This window comes from Piliocolobus tephrosceles, chromosome 8, assembly GCF_002776525.5.
Source record: "Piliocolobus tephrosceles isolate RC106 chromosome 8, ASM277652v3, whole genome shotgun sequence".
In the NCBI taxonomy this organism is placed as follows: Eukaryota; Metazoa; Chordata; class Mammalia; order Primates; family Cercopithecidae; genus Piliocolobus; species Piliocolobus tephrosceles.
In genome coordinates this window covers 99709803-99735871 of record NC_045441.1, presented here as the reverse complement: position 1 = coordinate 99735871, position 26069 = coordinate 99709803, and the positions used below count along the sequence as shown (strand labels likewise).

At 39.1% G+C, this 26069-nt stretch overlaps 1 protein-coding gene across 1 annotated transcript in view; it reads right to left on the bottom strand.

Annotated features, from left to right (window-relative positions):
- Positions 1-26069, bottom strand: part of PRKAR2B (protein kinase cAMP-dependent type II regulatory subunit beta) — a 118363-nt gene that overhangs the window by 25755 nt on the left and 66539 nt on the right. The window contains exons 3-4 of the mRNA XM_023183096.2: positions 12980-13032; positions 6203-6286 (exon numbers count right to left, since the gene is read on the bottom strand). Coding sequence (XP_023038864.1) covers positions 6203-6286; positions 12980-13032 — 137 coding nt within the window. The remainder of the gene's footprint in view (positions 1-6202; positions 6287-12979; positions 13033-26069) is intronic.

The following is a 26069-nucleotide window of genomic DNA, read 5'->3' as shown; positions in this document are numbered from 1 at the left end:
TGGCAACAGCAAAACATTAATGTATTATCATGATTCAGCTTTATAATACATAAAAGCTACTAGTTTAAATTTGTATAAACAATACTGATGAAAATATTTTTAAAAAAGAATATGGAACCTCTATAAATACTGATATATTGTTAAATCTGAAAAGAACAGAGCAGGCCAGGCACGGTGGCTCACGCCTATAATCCCAGCACTTTGGGAGGCTGAGACGGGCAAATCACTTGAGGTCAGGAGTTCCAGACCAGCCTGGCCAACATAGTGAAACTCCATGTCTACTCAAAAAACAAAAATTAGCTGGCCATGGTGGTGCACACCTGTAGTCCAACTACTCGGAAGGCTGAGGCATGAGAATCACTTGAACCCAGGAGGCAGAGGTTGCAGTGAGCCACGATCATGCCACTACACTCCAGCCTGGGCAACAGAGTGAGACTCTCCAAAAAAAAAAAAAGAAGAAGAAGAAAGGAAGAAAAGGAAGGAAGGAAAGAAGGAAGAAAGGAAGGGAGGGAGGGAGGGAGGGAGGGAACAGGGCATAACAGTGTGTTAATTTTGTTGCCACCAAAATTTGAAAAAGAATATACTTGTATGTGTATTGTATGACCCTGGAAAAATATACAAGATAGTACTAAAAGAACGTGGCTCCTAAGAAACTGGGTTTCTGAGAGCCAGAGGTGGAAAGGAGATTTCCTTTCACTGACTACTTTTTTGTTCTTTTTGAATGTTTGTCAATTTTACGTGTATACTGATTTATATTTTTTAATTAACTAAAAAAACTCTACTTAAACTGAGAACATAATTTTACATCTTCATATGGGCTAAGAAAAACTTTCGGAAGAATGATGGTGATGGGTTTGCAGGAAGTGGTTTTCATCCCCTTCCTGGGTCCCTGTGTGAGCTCTGGCATCTTTTTGTGGAACAGCAGCCAAGGTTGAAGATGAAGCCAAGGTAGCAGTGAAACAGACCTTTCTTGATGTAGCGCTAATTGGCCCCACAGGGACCATGCTACCCAAATGAGTTCATCAACTCAGGCAACATATGGTCACCTATCAAAATTCTAAAAGCTGATTAAATGATTTACTAATATTTTGTTTTGCTTGCTATTTATATTTTGGCTTTTTTAAGGCAGGTAGAGGGTGAACATCAGCTTTATTGATTGGTTCTGACTCTAAATGTCAAATGGGGAAAAAAGATGAAATAAATTGCTACATTAACTATTTTGTGATGTTGGAATTAGCTGCATTTGAAAACATTACAGAACTGAAGAATTCATACACGGATATATGAAAAAGGAATTCCTGGTAAAATACAGACAGGTGTCTGTTCTAGTCAATCAAAATGTAATTTCCCCATAATTATGCACAGAGTGAAAAGAACTTAGGAAATATTTAATATGCAGAGGCTTATCATGATGACTGACAACTACTGTAGGAAATCCACATTTAATTCTCCTACAGAATGCCAATTCAAGACTGAGCTCAGTAAAGGGCTCTGACTCACTTAAGAAATAACAATTCACTCTTCATTAATGAAAGAGTCTATCATATAGCCTAAGAAAATTGTTTCAGTTAGCCTCAAATTAGAAATATTTCAGAAGGAAAATGGCCTACTGAGTGGAGCATTAAAATATTCATGAAAAGAATATCTTCAAAGGGATTAATAATTATAAATGCTGTGCTCAACATATGAATATACAGCTCTCCAAGGAAAAATGTTCTCAAGTCTAGGAAGTGCAAGACTTTCAAGCTAAATAATGACTTCAGGAAATTCAAATGAGATAGTAGACACAAAGCAAGATCATTCTTCTTGCTAATTAGTAGTTTCCCCTTCCTCCTTCAAGTTTTCCCATTTCAGGAAAAGGGAGCAACTTCGCAGTCACTCCAGCTAGACACTTTCCTTCAGTCCCCAACTAAATCGATCACCAAGTACCAAATTCTGCTAATCCTTTTTTGTGAAACCATTCTTTTCTGTCTGTCCCTTTCCCCCTTCCCTGGAGTTCAGGCCCATTTCTTTTCCCTAGGTCACGACCTGGTTTTCTACTGGGCTCCACTCTTTTGTTCTTGTCTGCTTCCCCCATTTTCCTCCCCTCTTTAACTCCTCCTCGACATTACCACCAAAGTGACCTTAGAAAAATCTGATAGTTACATTCTCTGACTAAAACTCTTCAGCTGTGTCCACTGCCTACAAGGCAGTCCAGCGCCACAGCATAGCATTCAAGAAAGAATGGGCCTTCCTGATACAGCACCCATATCTTAGCTCCATCACTCCCATCACTAGATGGAGGCCATCCATCACTGGACGGTTGCCACTTTAGGCTCTAGTGATAATACTCTGTACTTTTCCTCACCTGGTGATTCCCTCCTCATTTTCGGAGGCACAGCTCAGTGACCTCTCCAGCTTTCTGAACCATTGAGGTAAGCTAAGAGACAGACATCTTCTCACTGTGCCCTGACCATATTACAGCATGTATCATGTTTTCCCAACATGCTTTGCAGATGTGTTTGTACCCTCACTAAATTATAAATTCCAAAAGGACAACAACCATCTTTAAATATCTCTGTGGCCTCCAATACCTTAAACAGGTCTTGAAACAGTGAGTGGTCAAGAAATTAAAATGAAAGGAGCTGTATGATAAGCAGATTATATGAGCTGAATATGTAATTCAATTAAAACACATTTGGGTTACTGTAAATAATGTGTATCATAAAAAACTAGAAAGCTGTTTTATAGTATGAGCTTAAACTAAAACCTCCAATCTGCCATGTTTTGGGCTAAATGTCTTATTCCAGGTAGTAATTTGTTGAGAAAAATAAATTTTACTTACTTACATCCTATATCATCTCTGGAAGGATTTAAATAGTAAGGGAGTAATTCAAGGTGGTCTGAGCTCAAATTCAAAAAAGGGTCTTTTGAAAACTACTATGTAAATACATTTGCTTCTTCTCTATAAAACATTCGATCATGACAATTCAGAAACTGAATTTTTTTCTCTCTATGAGCTGGTTTTTAAAATACATATTGAAGACTTTCAGCAAAGCAGTGAAAAAAAGTCTAAAACACTCCTATGTTTACAAAATAATCACACTAAGCAAAGATGCTCCTTGCCAGACTATATTAGCAAAAGCTTTCTTAAATATTAATACTTTTAAATGCAACCAAACTTTTCACAATGCTTTTAAAGAGCTAAAGTTGAAATAGCAAGGAAGATCAATTTAATTTAGAAGACAGAACAGAAAAAACAACATCCCAGGACAGCATAACTAGCAATGATTTCATTTATGCCTGTATATCACTTAACCCTACAGACATCAGAAGTTCACGACTTAGTCCCCACTGAAGCATTAAAATACTGGTTCACTGAATAGGAAAGCATGCAAACATAACATACATAACAGCAACCAAACACTGAACTTGAACATATTCACATTTAGCTCTAGTCCTTGGTATTCAAAGTATGTTGTGGGTCAAGAACATCAACATTACCTGGGAACTTGTGAGAAATGCAGACTTTTCAGGCTCCACTCCAGACCACGAGAATCCAAATCTGCATTTTCACAAGATCCCCTGATGATATATCAGCCTATTAAAGCTTAAGAGCACTGTTCTTGATGACCTCTGAAATTCTCTCATGTAAAGTTCTAGTCAAAAAATATAGAATTCTTGAATAAAGCCTACCTCTAAGTGTAAAACTAAGGATTGATTTTACCACTGCCTTCTGTGTGACTCTGGAGCAAAAGAGTTAAATACTACATTGGTCCTTCATTTGCGATGTGATCATGTGATCCACAGGCTAGCTTTGATATCACCTAAGGGTACTGAACCAGGTCTTTGCTTCCTCAGCACTAACTCCCACTGCTGGTAAGTGACGGTACTCGGTAAATATGCATTGAATGAACTGAGCAAAGAAACTTGAATGGGCAAGGATATATCAGGGCCACTCTGAACTAATGAATTCATACCATGAGACTGTAACTATGTTCAAGGGTTTGGCATAACTCTTTTTTCTTTCTCTCTCTTTTTTTTTTTTTTGAGACAGAGTCTCGCTCTGTCACCCAGGCTGGAGCGCAGTGGCATGATCTCGGCTCACTGCAAACTCCACCTCCTCCTGGGTTCATGTCAATCCCCTGCCTCAGCCTCCCCGGTAGTTAGGACTACAGGTGCCCATCCCAATGCCTGCCTAATTTTTTTGTATTTTTTTAGTAGAGATAGGGTTTCACTGTGCTAGCCAGGATGGGCTTGATCTCCTGACCTCGTGATCTGCCCACCTCGGCCTCCCAAAGTGCTAGGATTACAGGCGTGAGCCACCGTACCCAGCATAACTTTTAACAAGACTTGAGTTAGATATTATTTAAACACCATCATTTTATTACAAATAACAAATCTATCCAAAACTATTATTTAGGAGTAAATATGTATACTTAGATAACTAGAAAAGTGTCAGAGGTGCATGAACCAGAGCAACTCCATCTTGAATAGAAGCTGGGTAAAATAAGGCCGAAACCAACTGGGCTACATTCCCAGATGGTTAAGGCATTCTAAGTCACAGGATGAGACTGAAGGTCAGCACAAGATACAGGTCATAAAGATCTTGCTGATAAAACAGGCTGCAGTCAAGAAGTTGGCCAAAATCCACCAAAACCAAGATGGCCATGAGAGTGACCTCTCGTCATCCTCACTGTTACACTCCCACCAGCACCATGACAGTTTACAAATGCCATGGTAACATCAGGAAGTTACCCTATATGATCTAAAAAGGGGAGGCATGAATAATCCACCCCTTGTTTAGCATATCATCAAGAAAGAACCATAAAAATGGGCAACCAGCAGCCCTGGGAGCTGCTCTCTCTATGGAGCGGCCATTGTTTTATTCCTTCACTTTCTTAATAAGCTTGTTTTCACTTTACGGACTCACCCTGAATTCATTTTTGCGCGAGATCCAAGAACCCTCTCTTGGGGTCTGGATCAGGACCTCTTTCCAGTAACAAAAGGATAAAGCATTCTTGTCTCAGTCCCATGTTTTCTTTTGAGAGCCTAGTGCGTGTAGAGAGCCGCGAGCCATCTGCTACGTAAAGAGTGATGCAAAGATACAAAGGACACAGTTCCTGCCCTCAGACAATGGACAGATGAAGTGACTGATGGATCCTGGGTCTGGTCAAATTCAGGTCTGTCAAAGCCAGTAATGGAGCCTCAGAGATGGACAGACAAACTTGTAATGTGTGGACCTAACACAAATCTCCAAAGTCACACAATGTACTGTGTTCCTGGAAGACATAATATAAACATAAATTATACTAGAAACAAAGGAGATTTTAAAAATATTTGAGTGTAAATATGACACAGTATAGAACTGGTACGATGCAGTACCTGAATCTTTATAAAAATGTCCTTTTTAAGAAGACCTCATTTTAAAAAGAGCAGATCTTGATTTAATGCTTCTCCTCTAGGACATCACCAAAAACTCAAAGATGCTGAGTTTGACCAAAGAAAAAGTGGAGGTAAGTTACAAAAGTTGACTCTATTTTCACATTTGGAATATGGCAGCAGAGGTTCACTCCTAAATAACTATATAGCAATGACTAAGCATAATCTGAGATAAAGGAAGCAGAACATGTACATCACAGTGCATCCCAAAGTTTGAACAGCACACACACTCATACCAAGAGTGGGTATTCTAGAAATACCAAACCCAAAGATTAGAGATTTCCAAATCCTTATAAAGAACAAATAAACAAACAAACAAAACCCTCACCTTAAGTCAAGTGAAATGTTACTTTTAATCTGTATAATATAGAGTTTATATACATTCAAATAATTACTATAATTACTATTAGTGGCTGTAAAGAGAAACAATCCTCCATGGGCCCTGAGCATCCCTGCATATCCCTGCTGGGTGCAAAGAGTGCAAGGTCCTAACCTCTTTTTACCTGGGCCATAGTATCTTGAGAGATGAGATAACATCTTCCATAGGACAAACACCTCAGGCTTGTTTACTTCTTGCTCCAACAGCAGTATATTCCCCCAAACTCAATATTCCTCTCCTGCAGTTCAACCTACTGTGCATGCAAGCATCTGCAAGGGGGCCTTTACCATCACCCCAGGGTGATGTCAGCTTACAAAAAGGGCAAAACTCAAGACCCTGCACAGTTCTTGACGCTGTCACTGGGGGGAAAAAAGCCATTTATATTATTAAGATTTATCTTACCGGATCCAGATTTTTAAACAGCAGGATGTCTTTGCAAGCCTCTTGCAATCTATTTCTTTGATCATCAGTTTTTGGATGTATAATCTAAAAGGATACCAGATTTAAAAAACAAAGACATTAGCCAATACCATCTCACTCAAAGAGTCTTAAAAAACTAACAAAAATCAGAACCAATGTTAGAAAGAAGAACTGTTAGTGTTCAAGTTCGCTTCAGGTTGGTGCTGAGATTCACTTCTGGTGACTGGTAATTATGAGCCTACTAAGTAGGGGAACATAATTCACCTTGTGGAGGGGGGAGGTTGGTATCCATTCATCAATATAGCACTGAAATGTTTTTCAAAAGCATATTTTCCCCTAGGTTAGCTAGTTGATTATGTACAGAACTGTGACTGACTAGGAAGACTCCAAAGTTCCCAGTCAGTGGGGACCCGTACAAAAGGACAACATGTGCCAGCAGCTACACTGAAAATCTGGACTGCCGTCATTCTGTTTCTACTGAGCTTAATACTCTTTCAGGATGTAGTTTTTTCTTTTGAATCTTGATAAGGTCCCTGAAAGCAAGTAAAATGTTTAAATGTATAAGGCACTATACATTTAAATATATTTTTACACATGTGGTATGTACCTGCCCCACAGTAAGCAAGTGATTTTTAGAAGGGAGTAAGCAATCATGCACTGCCACTCCAAGAGAATATGTGTTCCAGGGAAAAAAGAGTCCAAGGAGGCTGGCTGGTGCACTGATTTTACAAGGAACTCAAGGAAACTAGTGTGCTATATTCTCACTAAACTTGTATTCTAGAGGGTGAAGAGTGGCAGAATGCCTTGTGTGTAAGTGTGGCTTGCCATCTCTCAAGTCTCTTTTCACTAGCAGGAGGCTCAACTGACTTGGACCAAAAGGTCCACTCTTTTGTGAACATGAGCAGTTTGTAACTATGAAATGAGTTAGGGGGCAAGGGGTAGTCCTAAACGCAGCAGACAGGGAGTTGGTTTCCTGAACACCTATACACCACCCTTTCCTGTTCCAATGCTCACTCAAAGAGTGACCACGAGAGCTGATGGGCAGATGCCCTGCCTCTTCAGGCAGCCGGCCCCACCATCAGAGCTCACAGAATCAGGCAGCAGTGGAATTTACAGCCACAAATATCAAAAGTCACAATGGGGAATTTAAATCCGCATTTCAAACCATAACAGATGGCTAAAAAATAATGAAAATTATAAGCCTGAAAAGAATTGAGGAAATTTATAGTATCGATATACTATCTATATGTAAACTATTGATACATAGACCATTTATCTGCATTATGTATAGACTACGTGAATGAACTATGAGCTAGTGAGAGAAAGGGTCACTGTACTTTCCCCTCTAAGGTAAAGTAGATGTAAACCTTTGTTTACTATCTGCCCAATATTCATTTCAAACTAGAGTCTAAGATGACACACAAACACAGACAAAGCAGACCCCAGGGCCTCCTCATCCACTGCTGCACAAGCAACCTTTACAATTTAGGTATTAACCAAATCACACCAACCAAACTTCACTTCCTCCTACTTCAAATAAGGAAGGCTAACACACTAAAATAAAACAGAAAGTCATTTCTCACTTCACAAAATCCATCCAGAACTTCAAACCAAAGCAACTGAGATGTCTGCCTGCTGAGAAGCTCTTTTCTCAGAAAGGAAAAGGGGGAGAGTACATCAGTATCACGCGCCCGCTTCGCTCTGATCAATTTTAGGTCTTTCTTCCCACCCCTTTCAATTCCTATAAGCCTTCACACAGAAATCCAGCTTTTTTCTCTTCTCTCTTCTTCCTGCTACCTCTCTTACCAATGACCACTTCTACTTTTTTTTTTTTTTTTTTTTTTGAGACAGAGTCTCACTCTGTCGCCCAGGCTAGAGTACAATTGTGCGATATCGACTCACTGCAACCTCCGCCTCCCGGGTTGACGTCATTCTCCTGCCTCAGCCTCCCGAGTAGCTGGGACTACAGGCGCCCGCCACCACACCTGGCTAATTTTTTTTGTATTTTTAGTAGAGACGGGGTTTCACCGTGTTAGCCATGATGGTCTCAATCTCCTGACCTCATGATTTGTCTGGCTCCGCCTCTCAAAGTACTGGGATTACAGCTGTGAGCTACCACGCCCAGCCCCCCCCTTTTTTTTTTTTAAAGACAGAGTCTTGCTCTGTCACCCAGGCTAAAGTGCAGTGGTGCGATCTCAGCTCCCTGCAACCTCCGCCTCCTGGGTTCAAGCGATTCTCCTGCCTCAGTCTCCTGAGCAGCTGGGATTACAGGTGCCCGCCACTGCGCCCAGCTAATTTTTGTATTTTTAGTAAAGACAGGGTTTCACCACCTTGGCCAAGCTGGTCTCGAACTACTGACCTCGTGATCCACCCACCTTGGCCTCCCAAAGTGCTAAGATTACAGGCGTGAGCCGCTGTGCCCGACCCAATGACCATTTCTAAGTAGTCTTTGTTTCTCTGCCCCACCTCCATCACTATAGTCTACTGCTCTCCTCCTGTTTCCCTTTTCCCTTACCCTGCCATTACTCCTCAGCACCCAGAGTCCACTCTCCGTAATTAACCTCATCAGTAAAATCCCTCTTCGCTGGGGAAAGTAAACAGTCGAAAGCAGGTGCAGTCTCTGACACTGCGGCTCCTCTGCACTATAGCCACCTGCTCTGAAGATGCTCTCCCACATTTTTCCTCTGGGGCTTGGCGTGATCCCACCTCAGGGATCTGTCTCTGAGTCACTGAGGCCTCAGCAATACACCCAAATTGTGATTTTAGTGTACCAGAGGCCACTTTGGTTTTCATTAAAATTAATTCCTGATTTCAGATAAAAATGTTATTTGTTAAACAAACGTAGCACAAATACATGCCAGGTACTATTTTAAGGCTTTACTAATATTAACTCATTTTATCCTAGTGATAGATCCCATGAAGCAGGTTAAGAAACTTAGAGCTAAGGAAATCAACTTGCCTAAATCACTTGTCCAGTGTCATCCAGTCCATAAGGTGCAGAGCAGGATTCATGCCAGCCAGGCCAGCTACAGAGTCTATACTCTAAACCAGGGACCAGCAAACTACACCTGCAAGCAAAGCTGTTTTTGTATGTATGGCTTCTAGGCTAAGAATAATTTTACATTTTTTTAATGACTGGGGGGAAAAAATCAAACAAATGATAATATTTCCTGACACATAAAATCTATATTAAATTCAAATTCAAATGTCATAGTTTTAATATAACACAACAGACGTGTCTTTCATTGATGTATTACCTACAGCTGCTTTCAAGCTACTACAGCAGAACTGAGTAGTTGCAAAGTAGTTGACTCCTCAAAGCCTAAAATATTTACTCTCGGAAAATAGTGCATTTTTCAGTTTAAAAAAAAAAAAAAAAAAAAACTTTGCCAACTTCTGCTCTAAATTTTTGCTGCCTTTCCATTAAAAAAAAAAAGAAAACCAGTGAATAAGTAAGGTTTAAACTTAGACATTTTCTTTAAAGAACACTGTATATTGATTGGGCACAGTGGCTTATGCCGGTAATCCTAACTTTGGGAGGTAAAGGTGGGTGGATCACCTGAGGCCAGGAATTCAAGACCAGCCTGGCCAACAGGGCGAAACACCATCTCTACTAAAAATACAAAAATTAGACAGGTATGTGGTGGTGCACACCTGCAGTCCCAGCTACTCGGGAGGCTGAGGCATGAGAATTGCTTGAACCCAGGAGGCAGAGGTTGCAGGGAACTGAGATTGCACCACTGCACTCCAGCCTGAGTGACAGAGCAAGACGACTGTCTCCAAAACCAAAAAAACAAAAAATCAAAAAACAGAAAACAAAAAACAAAAACAAAAACAAAACAAAACAAAAACACTGTATCTATGCTGTTAGGCAAGAGAAATCTATACAAGGTATTTTCGTATTTGTCCCATCCATTCTCCACACGGAGCTGAAAATAATCTTTCAAAAATTTAAATCCGGATACTCCCTTCTCCAGCTTAAAACCTCAATGGACTCCATCACGTTTGGTGAGAATTAAATCCCCATTCCTTCCTTCTCTACCCTCACTGCAGCCATTTGGCCCAGCTCCACCTGCCTTCCCCTATGCCAGGCTCAGCTCCATCTAAAATGCACTAAGGGGGCTTCTGGCAAGATTCTCTGCCTGCCCATCCTTCCAGCCTCACCTCAAGGATGCTTGTTTCAACCATTCCAGAGTATCACAGCCCCTGCTGGCTTGGGGCTTGTGTTTGGACCCCTACAGTGTTTCACTGTTTCTTTAGCACTTCATGTTTTTTAACTTTTCATTAATGTATTCACTTGTCTGCTTCTCTCTCTAGACTGTAAGCTCCAAGAGGGCAGAGATTTGTCCATTTGCTCACCACTTTACACCTAGCACCAGACCAGATATGCAGATGGAACGCCAAAAAATTTTTGTGGAGAAACATAGAAATACTCTACCCTTAAGTTTATCAGCTGTTCTCTACCAGTTTCTACATGCTAGATTTAGACAACCCTTAAATTTTCATTTATTAAAGGCATTCCAACTAAAATCTGTTATTTTCCAACATGAGTCTTAAGTATTTACATTTTCTTTGAATTTGTATCAGAGGATAAATTTCTGTTTATACTACAGACTTAAGGATTTGGTGAGTCTCAGAGGTAATACAAAATGTCCAAATGAAATGTAATTTTATCACAACACAGTATACATTTTTCTTATAGATATTTCCCAATGTGCTTCTGGATCTAAATAATTTTGAAACCTGTAATAATCATTCCCAAGCATGTGGTGTGGTATGCCTCATAGTTTTTGAGACCAAAATAAGTACAGTTTTTAGTAACACATTTAGAGGAGAGAATACTCAACCTAATTGATAACCTAAGGTACTTTGCTATAATCAAACATATAATTAATACATTAATTACCAAAAAAAACTATTAAAAATAACTTTAAAAGGTGTTACAGGGGACAGCTCTTACGGTAAAGGCCCAACCACAAAGATTCCTCCTCCTCTAGTAACTGCCCTTATTTATAGAAGTGGTTCCCAAGTAGGTTGGACTTTTTGACCTTGGCCCTACCCTGGGCCAGAGCTGAGTGCATCAGAAACTCTTGGGAAGTTGGAATTTTGAACTGAGAGACACAGTAACAGAGATGAGTAGCTGAGCCCCTTTCAAAGACACTACGCTAAATCTTACACTCTGGCTCTTGATGGACCCCAGAGGCGAGCTGGTTCCTGCCTCCCAGGCCTACAGCTTGGCCTTTGAATGCTTTCTGTAGTTCAATATGATCTCCAAGCATTTGTCTGATAATCTCTCCCCAGTGTTTTCTTTTTCACATTTGTCTTGATAGGGTTAGGTTTTACACAGCCAAATGAATCTTAACTGGTATAGCCTCCCCAACAAAACTGTTAGAAATTAGCTGGAGCGAACCTGCCAAAACACTTTATTTACCTCATGAATTAAATGGCAGCTAAAATTCAAGGCTAAACAGCTTTTGAATCAATGAGATACTGCATATTGTTTTTAAACTGTATTGCAAATGTTCATTAATTTAGGTTTTTATTAATTTAAACCAGCTCATCTCGATTGCTCTTATCCCAATTACTAAATTTTATCATATCCATTTATACACACATATAAAGAATGCATGTTGTCTTCAATGCCACCCAGTACTGTTTCTGCTAGATACAGTATACGGGTATAGTAAAGTATATGGTAGGCAAGGTCTAGTTTTTCAGACTATACAGAGGGGTAACAGTACATCACAGATTAGTAAAAATACCTTAATCCTCAAACGACATCATTTCCAGGCTAGGATTTATAAACTTCATGAAAATAACTGAAGTTCTAATAGTGAGAAATGAGCTTCCACAATCCTGGTAGTGGGAATCCCCATGGGTCCAGGAATAAAATAGGATTTCAAGATCTTCCATGTTGTAAGCCTCCCGATACCACTGGATTTTACATATGTTTCAAGGAGCTTAATGATGTAATGACTTCGGGATGTAGTATCTGCTTCTCCACAAGACATCTCAATCTTACTTAAGAACTTTTCAGAGCTACAAAAATAAGTTTTTGTTTATACTGTTGAAGGCCAAAGAAACAAGAGGCACTTTTGCAACATACGTACTCAAAAAAAGGGGAGGAGGGTGGTGCAGAAATTTAATTACTTTCCATTTCCAGGCATAGTCATCTCTTAGTTTACTTTTTTACTAAATAAACAATAGAACTGAGCTGAAAGACATAGCTTAAAAACTGCTGAAATCACAGTGGACAAATTCTTACAAAAACATTAGGGCCTGCAAGAAGTCAGCTGCTGAGCAAACGATGAAGACTCACAGATTTCAGAAATAATCCTAACTGCTGTACTGACACACTGGATGTGATTTTACTGTGATTTGTTTGTTTCAGAGTAACTTTCTGTTGTTATAAATTAATAGGAGTAGGAGGTCTTTCCCAGTATTTTTGTTTACTAGAAACACTGTCTAAGAAAAATAGTATTATCACTATGAGAAAGACAGCTGAAAACATTTTTCATCACCAGGATATATTTTGTAAAGAGATAAAATATATCTCTTTACACTCTTCAGATAAAAATAATTCTGCAAGACTCAGCAGGAGTAGGCTATTGGAGATGAGACTAAGAAAACAAATAGTCAAAATAATTCCATTATGTCTCCTGTTAACCTGCATGCCTGTTAACATCTTTTCTATGATTATTTTCCTTAGATATGACAAGGGCATCAATTTAAAATTCATTCATTCAGTAAATTACATACCCTGGACTCTGCATCATCTTCTTCTTCATCAGGATTATAAGCTTCTGCACATACTATAAAAACAGAAATGAACATCTTAGATTGTTTCATCAAAAACCATACTGCAATGAGTACATCGTTAACACTTAATGAACAAAAAGAGTACCACGGTATAAAAAACCATTAATTCACCTCAACCAGGGGAAGCAGTCTACCCCCCAAAACTGGTTTCATATTGCAATTTATAATTTACTTAAAAATAAAGCTGTATTTTTGGGCATTGACACTTTCTGATTTCTCCCATTTAGAGAAACATAGCCTAAACCCTTTCATTTTCATTTCCAAGGCATAGTATAGTATCTAAACATTACCTAAAAGAACAGAAACAAAAGAAAAGGCTGTCTGCTATGAAATGATCAATTGAATCATATAGTTGTGACTAACTTTCACAAATTATCCATAATCTAAATATTACGGAACAAATATTAACACTTTGTGTATTTCAGGGACAAATATTAACATTTTGGATATTTCCTTCCAGTCTTTTTTGGGTTGAGTTTATATTGCATATGCAACTTAAAAACCTGCTTTTTTCATTTAACACTATAAGAATTTTGCATGTCATTAGAAACACTGTGTAAATACTGCATTTAAGGATTGCAGATTATCATATGCTGTAAATAACTACTTCTCCAATACTGAACATTTAGCTGGCTTACATTAAAACAACTTTGCAATAAACACTTTCATGCATCGATATTTGTCTACATTTCAGATTATGCTGTAGGCATTATTCCCAAACTTATTTTGGAGGGTTAAATGGTATGACCATTTTTAGGGCACATTTATCACCATGTTTCTTTCTAGAAGGGCTGTACCTATCCATTGTCCTATCAAAAATATGTAGTAAGACTTCCCTAACTGTACAACAGAATTGGATGCTATTGCTTAAAATCTTTGCCGATTTAAATAAATAATTTAACATTTTTTTAAAGTACTAAATTTGAACTATTTTCAAATGTTTATAGGACGACTGTATTTCCTCCTTTGTCCTTATCTATAGGAAATATCTGGTTTTCTTTTTGACTTAAATTAGTATTTTCATACCACTTTATCTGTCATATTACTCAGAATCATTTTATCCAATTTGCTTTTCAATTATAACTACAAGGTTTTTATAGATCATGCATGTTTATTTTTAATGTCGTGACATCTATGAAGAAAGAAAATTCCCCAATGTGTTTTAAACCCAGCATTAAACACCACAGAAGTATCACTTCTTTTGACCTCGAAAACCCTTTCCTTATTTGCAAATCTAAAGATTTACTTCTTTTTTCATTCAGTTGTTTAAAGGTAGAGCTTTTTACATGTACTATTTAATCTATACGGAGTTTATTCTGGCATAGATAAACAATTTAAGTACAAAGAATAAACGAAAGGCTGACAAATGTCTTCCTAGGGCCCTCAGGGTGGCATCGGAAGTAGTATCATCTTTGGTACCACTATTCCCATTATTATACCATAAAACACTTTCTTTCCCCCAGGCACCACTCTATACACCTGGACCAGTGACTCTTAACCAAGTCCTATTGTGCCCTCCACAGGAGGGATTCCGCCTCTGTGACATTTTAATTGTCATAACTATAGGGGGTTAGAGGGATGCCACTAGCATCTACTGGGTACAGGCCAAGGATGCTGGAAACATCCTACAATGCACCAAACGCCCCGCCCTGAACAGAAAGAACTACCTGGCCCAAAATGTCAACAGTACCGAGGCTGAGAAACCCTGATCTAAAGTACATCATCTCATTCAATCTCACATCAACCTTAAGGTAGATGTTAATGTCATCACTTGACAGATGAAAGAGTAGGGCACAGGAAAGCCAAGATCATGCATCCTAGTAAGTGACAGGACCCACATTTTATCCAGGATTGTCTGTCTTGACTCCAAAGCTCTTGCTCTTAACCACTATTCTACACATAACTGCTTTGATGAATTTACCAGCATAATTCCTGGACTTCAACCTTCAGTCTCAGAAATGTAACAGAAATGGACCAGTCATGTAGAAGCAGGCTCACATTAAAGAACCTCACTGACATATGAAACCAGAATGCCAATTTACTAATTATCTTCCTGAATGAAGGATCGGACCAGCACAACTAGCTAGATCTCTCCCTGCTGGAAAACCAAAGAAGCAGCCAAGTCACTACTGAAAGATTGCTTGGTGAGCAGGAAATGGGAAATAGGAAACTTTGTTAATAAATTGAATGTTTCATGGCATCAGGCTGGACAGCCTGCGACACTCTACAGGGATGGCCCTGCCAGTGTGTCCAGGATACTTTAACTGGGTTGGCTGCAACTCTCTAGAGAGCACAAGGACATCTACTTCTAAAGCTTGGCTCTCTAACTTTCTGTCCCCAGAGACAGCCAACTTCATAGGCAGGACTGCTACATAATTTGTATGGCCCAGTGCAAAACAAAACAAAACAAACAAACAATAAAAACCACATATGGGCCCCATCTTCAAAAATTAAGACTTTCCAAAGGACAACAAGAGCAGAGCATTAAAACAAATGCACGGCCCTCTTGAGTGCAGGGCCCATGAAGCTGGCCATGTTCATAGGATTGACACATTCAACGAGGTGGCAGTAGGCAGTAGGCAAGATAACTTGTTTTACATATACACACCCACCCACCCTCTGTTGATCTTATTTTTTAATTACTGTTGACCTTAAATTGTTGATCTTAAATTTTAATTCACAGAAAGCAATTCTAATTCTCAAATTTCTAAATGCCTAGCCCCTAAGCCCTAACTAAAAATCATCTGGAGTAAGAATCTATTATTTTTCCAAATACTTTATCAATCATCTCAATATTATTACTTAACACTCTGTTGATTTGTGATATCCACTTTACCACATAGTATGTTTGTCCATATCTGGGCTATCTGTTTCACTGAACTACATATTGTGCCAATACTACAAGGACTTAGTTACTGACGTTCCTGTTGCAATTGTTTCACTACATTAGAATTCATGTACCCCCACCTTCCATAGCCAAATCAAAATAAAGTATCTGCAGTTTTGTAAAGCTGTCATCGTGCCTTATAGCTCTTTATCATCACTTAAACTGTTTCTTCTGACTGGAACTCCCTCCAATCTCCTTTCCAAGCCAACCCTTCTCACCAGACTCAACTAAAAAGTCAGATGGAGAGTCACATCTTGACCTTTCACTTACACAGAACTAATTCTGGAAACTCCACTTCTGTGCTCATCCTTTGCACTCTTGCAATACAGTGGGAAGAGCTCATTATTGCCATTTACCACACTGCATGCTTCTAAAGATGTTACAAGCTGCTTGCCTCTCCAGGCTGAGGCGTAGCCCTCCAGGGACCAACTGTATGCTCTTGTTCATCTCTGTATTTCCCTAGCACTGACCTGGCACATTGCCTACTAGCTCAATGCACTCTTTTTTTTATTTTTTTTTTAAATAAATGACTGCTTGGTGAACAAACAAGCTTGCAAGGTCCTTGAGAGCAGAGGTGTCCTTTTTTTAATATCTCACAATAATGTATTTGTATTATACACACTCAAACACACATTGAATGAATGGATGACTGAATGAATGAATACTTGCTCAATGTTAAAATGTCCTACACAATTTGTCCAAGAAATGGGGACAGAGAAGATGAGTGAAAATGAGAGCCTTTTGTCTTACTCACCAAAAGTCCTGGCACAAAGATTAGGAGGTCAGTAAATATTTCTGTAACAAATAAATGAAGAGGGAGGTTCCAAGATGGCCAAATAGGAACAGCTCCAGTCTACAGCTCCCAGCGTGAGCAATGCAAAAGACAGGTGATTTCTGCATTTCCAACTGAGCTTTGAAAAGAGTAGTAGTTCTCCCAGCACAGAGTCTGAGATCTGAGAACAGACAGACTGCCTCCTCAAGTGGGTCCCTGACACCCAAGTAGCATAACTGGGAGGTACCACCCGGTAGGGGCCAAATTACACCTCACATGGCCAGGTGCCCCTCTGAGACGAAGCCTCCAGAGGAACGATCAGGCAGCAACATTTGCTATTTTGCAATATTCACTGTTCTGCAGCCTCCGCTGGTGATACCCAGGCAAACAGGGTCTGGAGTGGACCTCCAGCAAACTCCAACAGACCTGCAGCTGAGGGTCCTGACTGTTAGAAGGAAAACTAACAAACAGAAAGGACATCTACACCAAAACCCCATCTGTACGTCACCATTATCAAAGACCAAAGGAAGACAAAACCACAAAGATGGGGAAAAACCAGAGCAGAAAAGCTGAAACTCCTAAAAATCAGAGCACCTCTTCTCCTCCAAAGGAACGCAGCTCCTCACCAGCAATGGAACAAAGCTGGACAGAGGATGACTTTGACGAGTTGAGAGAAGAAGGCTTCAAACTTCTCCGAGCTAAATAAAGGAGGATGTTCGAACCCATCGCAAAGAAGCTAAAAACCTTCAAAAAAGATTAGACGAATGGCTAACTAGAATAACCAACGCAGAGAAGTCCTTAAATGACCTGATAGAGCTGAAAACCATAGCACAAGAACTACATGACACATGCACAAGCTTCAGTAGCCGATTCGATCAACTGAAAGAAAGGGTATCAGTGATTGAAGATCAAATGAATGAAAAGAAAGGGTATCTGTGATTGAAGATCAAATGAATGAAATGAAGTGAGAAGTTTAGAGAAAAAAGAGTAAAAAGAAATGAACAAAGCCTCCAAGAAATATGGGATTATGTGAAAAGACCAAATCTATATCTGACTGGTGTACCTGAAAGTAACGGGGAGAATGGAACCAAGTTGGAAAACACTCTTCAGGATATTATCCAGGAGAACTTCCCCAACCTAGCAAGGCAGGCCAGCATTCAAATTCAGGAAATACAGAGAATGCCACAAAGATACTCCTCGAGAAGAGCAACTCCAAGACACACAATTGTCAGATTCACCAAAGTTGAAAGGAAGGAAAAAATGTAAGGGCAGCCAGAGACAAAGGTCGGGTTACCCACAAAGGGAACCCCATCAGACTAACAGCGGATCTCTCAGCAGAAACTCTACAAGCCAGAAGAGAGTGGAGGCCAATATTCAACATTCTTAAAGAAAAGAATTTTCAACCCAGAATTTCATATCCAGCCAAACTAAGTTTCATAAGTGAAGGAGAAATAAAATCCTTTACAGACAAGCAAATGCTGAGGGATTTTGTCACCACCAGGCCTCCCTTACAAGAAGAGCTCCTGAAGGAAGCAGTAAACATGGAAAGGAAAAACCAGTACCAGCCACTGCAAAAACATGCCAAATGGTAAAGACCATCGACGCTATGAAGAAACTGCATCAATTAACAGGCAAAATAACAGAGTAACATCACAATGACAGGATCAAATTCACACATGACAATATTAACCTTAAATGTAAATGGGCTAGATGCCCCAGTTAAAAGACACAGACAAGCAAATTGGATAAAGAGTCAAGACCAATCAGTGTGCTGTATTCAGGAGACCCATCTCACATGCAAAGACACACATAGGCTCAAAATAAAGGGATGGAGGAAGATCTACCAAGAAAATGGAAAGCAAAAAACAAAAAAAAGCAGGGGTTGCAATCCTAGCCTCTGATAAAAGAGACTTTAAACCAACAAAGATCAAAAGAGACAAAGAAGACCATTACATAATGGTAAAGGGATCAATTCCACAAGAAGAGCTAACTATCCTAAATATAGGAGCACCCAGATTCATAAAGCAAGTCCTTAGAGACCTACAATAATAATGGGAGACTTTAACACCCCACTGTCAATATTAGACATATCAACCAGACAGAAAGTTAACAAGGATGTCCAAGAATTGAACTCAGCTCTGCACCAACTGGACCTAATAGACATCTACAGAACTCTCCATCCCAAATCAACAGAATATACATTCTTCTCAGCACCACATCACACTTACTCCAAAATCGACCGCATAGTTGGAAGTAAATCACTCCTGAGCAAATGTAAAAGAACGGAAATTATAACAAACTGTCTCTCAGACCACAGTGCAATCAAACTAGAACTCAGGATGAAGAAACTCACTCAAAACCACTCAACTACATGGAAACTGAACAACCTGCTCCTGAATGACTACTGGGTACATAACGAAATGAACGCAGAAATAAAGATGTTCTTTGAAACCAATGAGAACGAAGACACAACATGCCAGAATCTCTGGGACACATTTAAAGCAGTGTGTAGAGGGAAATTTATAGCACTAAATGCCCACAAGCGAAAGCAGGTAAGATCTAAACTTGATACCCTAACATCACAATTAAAAGAACTAGAGAAGCAAGAGCAAACACATTCAAAAGCTAGCAGAAGGCAAGAAATAACTAAGATCAGAGTAGAACTGAAGGAGATAGATACACAAAAAACCCTTCAAAAAAATCAAAGAATCCAGGAGCTGGTTTTTTGAAAAGATCAACAAAATTGAAAGACCACTAGCAAGACTAACACAGAAGAAAAGAGAGAAGAATCAAACAGATGCAATAAAAAATGATAAAGGGGTTATCACCACTGATCCCACAGAAATACAAACTATCATCAGAGAATACTATAAACACCTCTACGCAAATAAACTAGAAAATCTAGAAGAAATGAATAAATTCCTGGACACATACACCCTCCCATGACTAAACCAGGAAGAAGTTGAATCCCTGAATAGACCACTAACAGGCTCTGAAATTGAGGCAATAATGAATAGCCTACCAACCAAAAAAAGTCCAGGACCAGACGGATTCACAGCCGAATTCTACCAGAGGTAGAGGAGCTGGTACCATTCTTTCTGAAACTATTTCAATCAATAGAAAAACAGGGAATCCTCATTTTATGAGGCCAGCATCATCCTGATACCAAAGGCTGGCAGAGACACAACAAAAAAAGAGAATTTTACACCAATATCCCTGATGAACATTGATGCAGAAATTCTCAATAAAATACTGGCAAACCGAATCCAGTAGCATATCAAAAAGCTTATCCACCATGATCAAGTTGGCTTCATCCCTGGGATGCAAGGCTATATATATTGATCAATATACACAAATCAATAAATATATAACAGAACCAAAGACAAAAACCACATGATTATCTCAATACATTCAGAAAAGGCCTTCAACAAAACTCAACAGCCCTTCATGCTAAAAACTCTCAATAAATTCGGTATTGATGGGACGTGTCTCAAAATAATAAGAGCTCTTTATGACAAACCCACAGCCAACATCATACTGAATGGGCAAAAACTGGAAGCATTCCTTTTGAAAACTGGCACAAGACAGGGATGCCCTCTCTCACCACTCCTATTCAATACAGTATTGCAAGTTCTGGCCAGGGCAATCAGGCAGGAGAAAGAAATAAAGGTATTCAATTAGGAAAAGAGGAAGTCAAATTGTCCCTGTTTGCAGATACATGATTGGATATTTAGAAAACCCTGTCGTCTCAGTCCCAAATCTCCTTAAGCTGATAAGCAACTTCCGCAAAGTCTCAGGATACAAAATCAATGTGCAAAAATCACAAGCATTCCTATACACCAATAACAAATCAACAGAGAGCCAAATTGTGAATGAACTCCCATTCACAATTGCTTCAAAGAGAATAAAATACCTAGGAATCCAACTTACAAGGGATGTGAAGACCTTTTCAAGGAGAACTACAAACCACTGCTCAGTGAAATAAAAGAGGACACAAACAAATGTAAGACCATTCCATGCTCATGGATAGAAGAATCAATATTGTGAAAATGGCCATACTGCCCAAGGTAATTTATAGATTCAATGCCATCCCCATGAAGCTACCAATGACTTTCTTCACAGAATTGGAAAAAACTACTTTAAAAGTTCATATAGAACCAAAAAAGAGCCCGCATTGCCAAGACAATCCTAAGTCAAAAGAGCAAAGCTGGAGGCATCACGTTACCTGACTTCAAACTATACTACAAGGCTACAGTAACCAAAACAGCATGGTACTGGTACCAAAACAGAGACCTAGACCAATGGAACAGAACAGAGCCCTCAGAAATAATACCACACATCTACAACCATCTGATCTTTGACAAACCTGACAAAAACAAGAAATGGGGAAAGGATTCCCTATTTAATAAATGGTGCTGGGAAAACTGGCTAGCAATATATGTAGAAAGCTGGAACTGGATCCCTTCCTTACATCTTATACAAAAATTAATTCAAGATGGATTAAAGACTTAAATATTAGATCTAAAACCATAAAAACCCTAGAAGAAAACCTAGACAATACCACTCAGGACATAGGCATGGGCAACGACTTCATGTCTAAAATACCAAACACAATGCCAACAAAAGCCAAAATCAATAAATGGGATCTAATTAAACTAAAGAGCTTCTGTACATCAAAAGAAACTACCATCAGAGTGAACAGGCAACCTACAGAATGGGAGAAAATTTTTGCATTCTACCCATCTGACAAAGGGCTAATATCCAGAATCTACAAAGAACTTAATCAAATTTATAAGAAAAAATCAAACAACCCCAAGAAAAAGCAGGCAAAGGATATGAACAGACACTTCTCAAAAAAAGACATTTATGCAGCCAACGGACACATGAAAAAAGGCTCATCATCACTGGCCATCAGAGAAATGCAAATCAAAACCACAGTGAGATACTACCTCACACCAGTTAGAATGGTGATCATTAAAACAGGTGCTGGAGAAGATGTGGAGAAACAGGAACACTTTTACACTGTTGGTGGGACTATAAACTAGTTCAATCATTGTGGAAGACAGTGTGGCAATTCCTCAAGGATCTAGAACTAGAAATACCATTTGACCCAGCCATCCCATTACTGGGTATATACCCAAAGGATTATAAATCGTGCTGCTATAAAGACACATGCACATGTATGTTTACTGCAGCACTATTCACAATAGCAAAGACTTGGAGCCAAGCCAAAGGACCATCAATGATAGACTGGATTAAGAAAATGTGGCACATATACACTATGGAATACTGTAAAGCCATAAAAAAGGATGAGTTCATGTCCTTTGCAGGGACATGGATAAAGCTGGAAACCATCATTCTCAGCAAACTATCTCAAGGACAGAAAACCAAACACCGCATGTTCTCACTCATAGGTGGGAACTGAACAATGAGAACACTTGGACACCGTGTTCACATCACACACTGGGGCCTGTCGTGTGGTGGGGGGAGGGGGGAGGGATAGCATTAGGAGATACACCTAATGTAAATGATGAGTTAATGGGTGCAGCACACCAACATGGCACATGTATACATATGTAACAAACCTGCACGTTGTGCACATGGACCCTAGAACTTAAAGTATAATAAAAAATAAAAAATAAATGAATGAATGGCTCTATCTCTGGATGGGCACTCAAATCAAAGCCTCCAGATAACTTGTACTGCCTCGTATTCTTTCTGAAACATATTTGCCCCATACCTCCTACGCAATCTGAAATTTAGCTTGAAACTATATACTTCATCCTTTTTGTTTGGCAATTAAACAGTGGTAAGAACTAAAACCTTATTCTTTAAGGAATCTTATAGTGAGGTTTCCCTGTTTTGTTGTCCATATATGTATGTATATACTACACTGATTATACAGAATGGCCCAAGAATTTAAGCAGATTCCCACACTGCAGACAGAGTAATGTGTAATGGTGTAGCCAGACAATGGTCACAACTTGCAGGACAAAACAGGAAAATACAAACTATACTGACTTCGCATATTGTGGGACCTGGCCCTCAACCTTTTCATGTGCTATGCATACAGAATGATAGATGAGGGATTATTCAACTCCCAGGGTTTTTCACTAAAAGCTCATAACATTTTGTCATTGACGTTTTAAAAATCAGTATAGTCAAAACGACTCTGCACTGGACAAGTATACATGACCCATATTCTCATCCTGGCTAGCAAGGAGTTAAAGGAAGCAGACTGAACTCCATGATTCACTGGGTCCTCAGCTCTGGCAGAGTCTTGCACACACTAGACAATAAGTATGTGCTGAAGGAATAAAAGGCAAATACAGCTTGCACAGAATGACTGCGAGGTTTAGAGGCCTTTAATCTAGAAAAATTGACTTCTATAAAATATATAAAAGTTAATTTGCCAATGTTCTCAATAAACTAAGATTTTAGCATACTTATTTAAATAATAATTAGCTTAAAATAAAGCTGTTATAAAAGCACAGGTGTATTAATTAACAGAGTTGTGACTCAATAGAGTTAAACTTAGCTTATTGAAGTGGAAACACCCTCCTACAAAGGAAAAAAATTACGTTTTTCAAATATTAGTTGAAGGCATGCATCAACCAAGAAAACTGGTTCTTAGCGGGCAAGAAGACTTACTGTGTTTTTTTATAAAGCACAGATATACATTCAATACATAAACAGATATACGGTATTTCTGTGGCAGTAAAATCTCATTGGGGGCATTTAGGGGGAAACAGCCTAAAAAGACTGGGGGGTAGGGGACGATAATAGAAAAAAGATTGAGAAACACTGGTAAAAGGCTATTAACAGTAATATATATAAGTAGCTAAGTAAAGGGAAGAAGCACAATGACAAGTTAATAGGCTTCCCCCTCCCCTGTTCATTCACATTTCTGCCCAGGTAATTTGGTACAAACCTGTTCTCATCCATTAGTAATGCTCTTAAATTTGAATTCACAGAGCAAAGGCATTGGAATAACATGCCCAAAATACAGAAGCTCACATTTTGTTCCCAAATCACATTCAGGCAAAAGGCCCACAGGGAAGCCTTATTTATTCATTCAAAAAATATTTTTTGAAATGTGGGGGATGACATAAAGGGAATAGAGGGATAATGCAAAGCATCTATGTGTATGTATATATATTCTTTTATTATACATTTTATATAATGTGTAACTTGTTTTGCCTACACATTTTATATTACTTTCAATATTATAAAGGTACTGTATTTAAAACATTTATAGAAACAGTCTAGAAATCAAGACAGAAATAGAATGATCATGATAACACCAGTGCCACAATGACGATATCTACAAAGTGCTGGAGGAACACAGACGAGAAAGGAGCAACTAGCAGCTCAGAGGGCAGGAGGTTTCACAGCAAAGGAGGTTCCCTAAAGAATTAATAAAGAGTGGGAAGAAGAGGTTGCTTTGTTTTGCTCCTTGCTGTTTTCCTAGCACCTAGAACAGTGGGCACACAGTAGATGTTAACAAAAATGACTGAATAAATAAATGGTCATTTTAGTTGATGAGAAACGTTATTATCTTCTTCCTTATCCTCAGGCATAAAGAAACAGCATACTGCATATGTCAGATTAGACTGGTTTACACAACAGTAACAAACACTGCCATAATCTCAGTGACTCAAAACAGCATAAGTGTATTTCTTGGTCACACAGTATGCCCACCTCAGGAGAGTGGGTACTTGGTTCCACTTCCTTACTGAAGGCTGCAGGCTGATGGAGACTCTGCAATTTGGAAGGCCACCAGTCCCTAAAGCTTCTGCCTGGAAGTGACAGATGTCTCTTCTGCCAATAAGGAATATATATCACATTGCATTAGATAAGTTATATGGTCAGTCCTAACTTCAACAAGATGGGGAAGTGCAAGTGTTACTACAACCTCAGAAGGCGAGAAAACCAGAATTTTATGAATACCACTGATGACTATCAAAGAAACCATTTCATGGCCCCAACACAAGGTATTTCTCTCTCTTATTCTCTCTCTCTCTCTCCCTCTCTTTCTCTGGCTTAAGGCAAATGGAGGAAGGGCTGAAGTTGACATCACCATTTACATAAAAATAGCGGGGAACTTCATAATTTAAAAATCCACAGAATAAGGCTGTCTCATAAACTCTGAACAGAACCATTACAATTTCCTTAAAACCACCTTTTAATTTTTTTTTTTTTTTTTTTCACCAGACTATAAATCGTTTATTAGTTTCATATATGCTGTAACAAATTACCACAAAATTAGGGTCTTCAAAACAACACAAATTTTTTATTCTACAGTTTTGGATGTTCAGAGTCCAAAATGAGTTTCAAGGGACCAAAATCAAGGTGTCAGTAGGGTTGCCTTCCTACTGGAGGCTGCCAGGGAGAATCCATTTCCTTACCTCTTCCAGATTCTAAAGGCTGTCCACATTCCTTGGCACATGGCACCTGTGACCTCTACCTCCCTTGCCACATCATCTCTGACTCTGCTGCCTCCCTCTCTCCCTTAAAAAGATCCCGATGATTACGTTGGGTCCACTCAATAATCCAGGATAATTTTCCCATCTCAGAGTCCTGTTCACATCTGCAAAGTCCCTCTTGCCAAATAAGGAAACATAGTCACAGGTTCAGGGATTAAGATGTGGATATCCAGGCGGGGCACGGTGGCTCATGCCTATAATCCCAGCACTTTGGGAAGCCAAGGTGGGCAGATCACGAGGTCAGAAGATCAAGACCAGCCTGGCCAACGTGGTGACACCCTGTCTGTACTAAAAATACAAAATTAGCTGGCCATGGTGGCGCACACCTGTAATCCCAGCTACTTGGGAGGCTGAGACAGGAGAATAGCTGGAACCCAGGAGGCAGAGGTTGCAGATCGCACCACTGCACTCCAGCCTGGGTGACAGAATGAGACACTGTCTCGAAAAAAAAAAAAAATGTGGATATCTTTGGGGAGCTATTTATTCTGCCTACCACAAGAGGTATTGAAAATCACTTAAAGGCAAGATGGGTATGTTGCTTTTAAAGTTACATACTGTACCTCCAGATATGCAGAATAGAACATTAATTTTTTTCTTCTTGAAAGGTAAGAAAAATTAACTTCAAAAACAATGCTTAATGTCCAGTCTTTAAAATCTGGGTGCTGATTACATAGGTGTGTTTAGTTTGTAAAAACTCAAATTATATATGTAATATATATGTACTTTTTGTGTGTATTTTACTGTAATGTGCTTTAAAAACAATGCTTAATATAGCTAGAAAAATGTAATTATAAATATAAATGCTTTTAACAGCAGGCAATACATTTTGAGAATTGTATGCACTTTCTTTTTTTTTTTTTTTTTTTTTTTTTTTTTTTTTTTTTT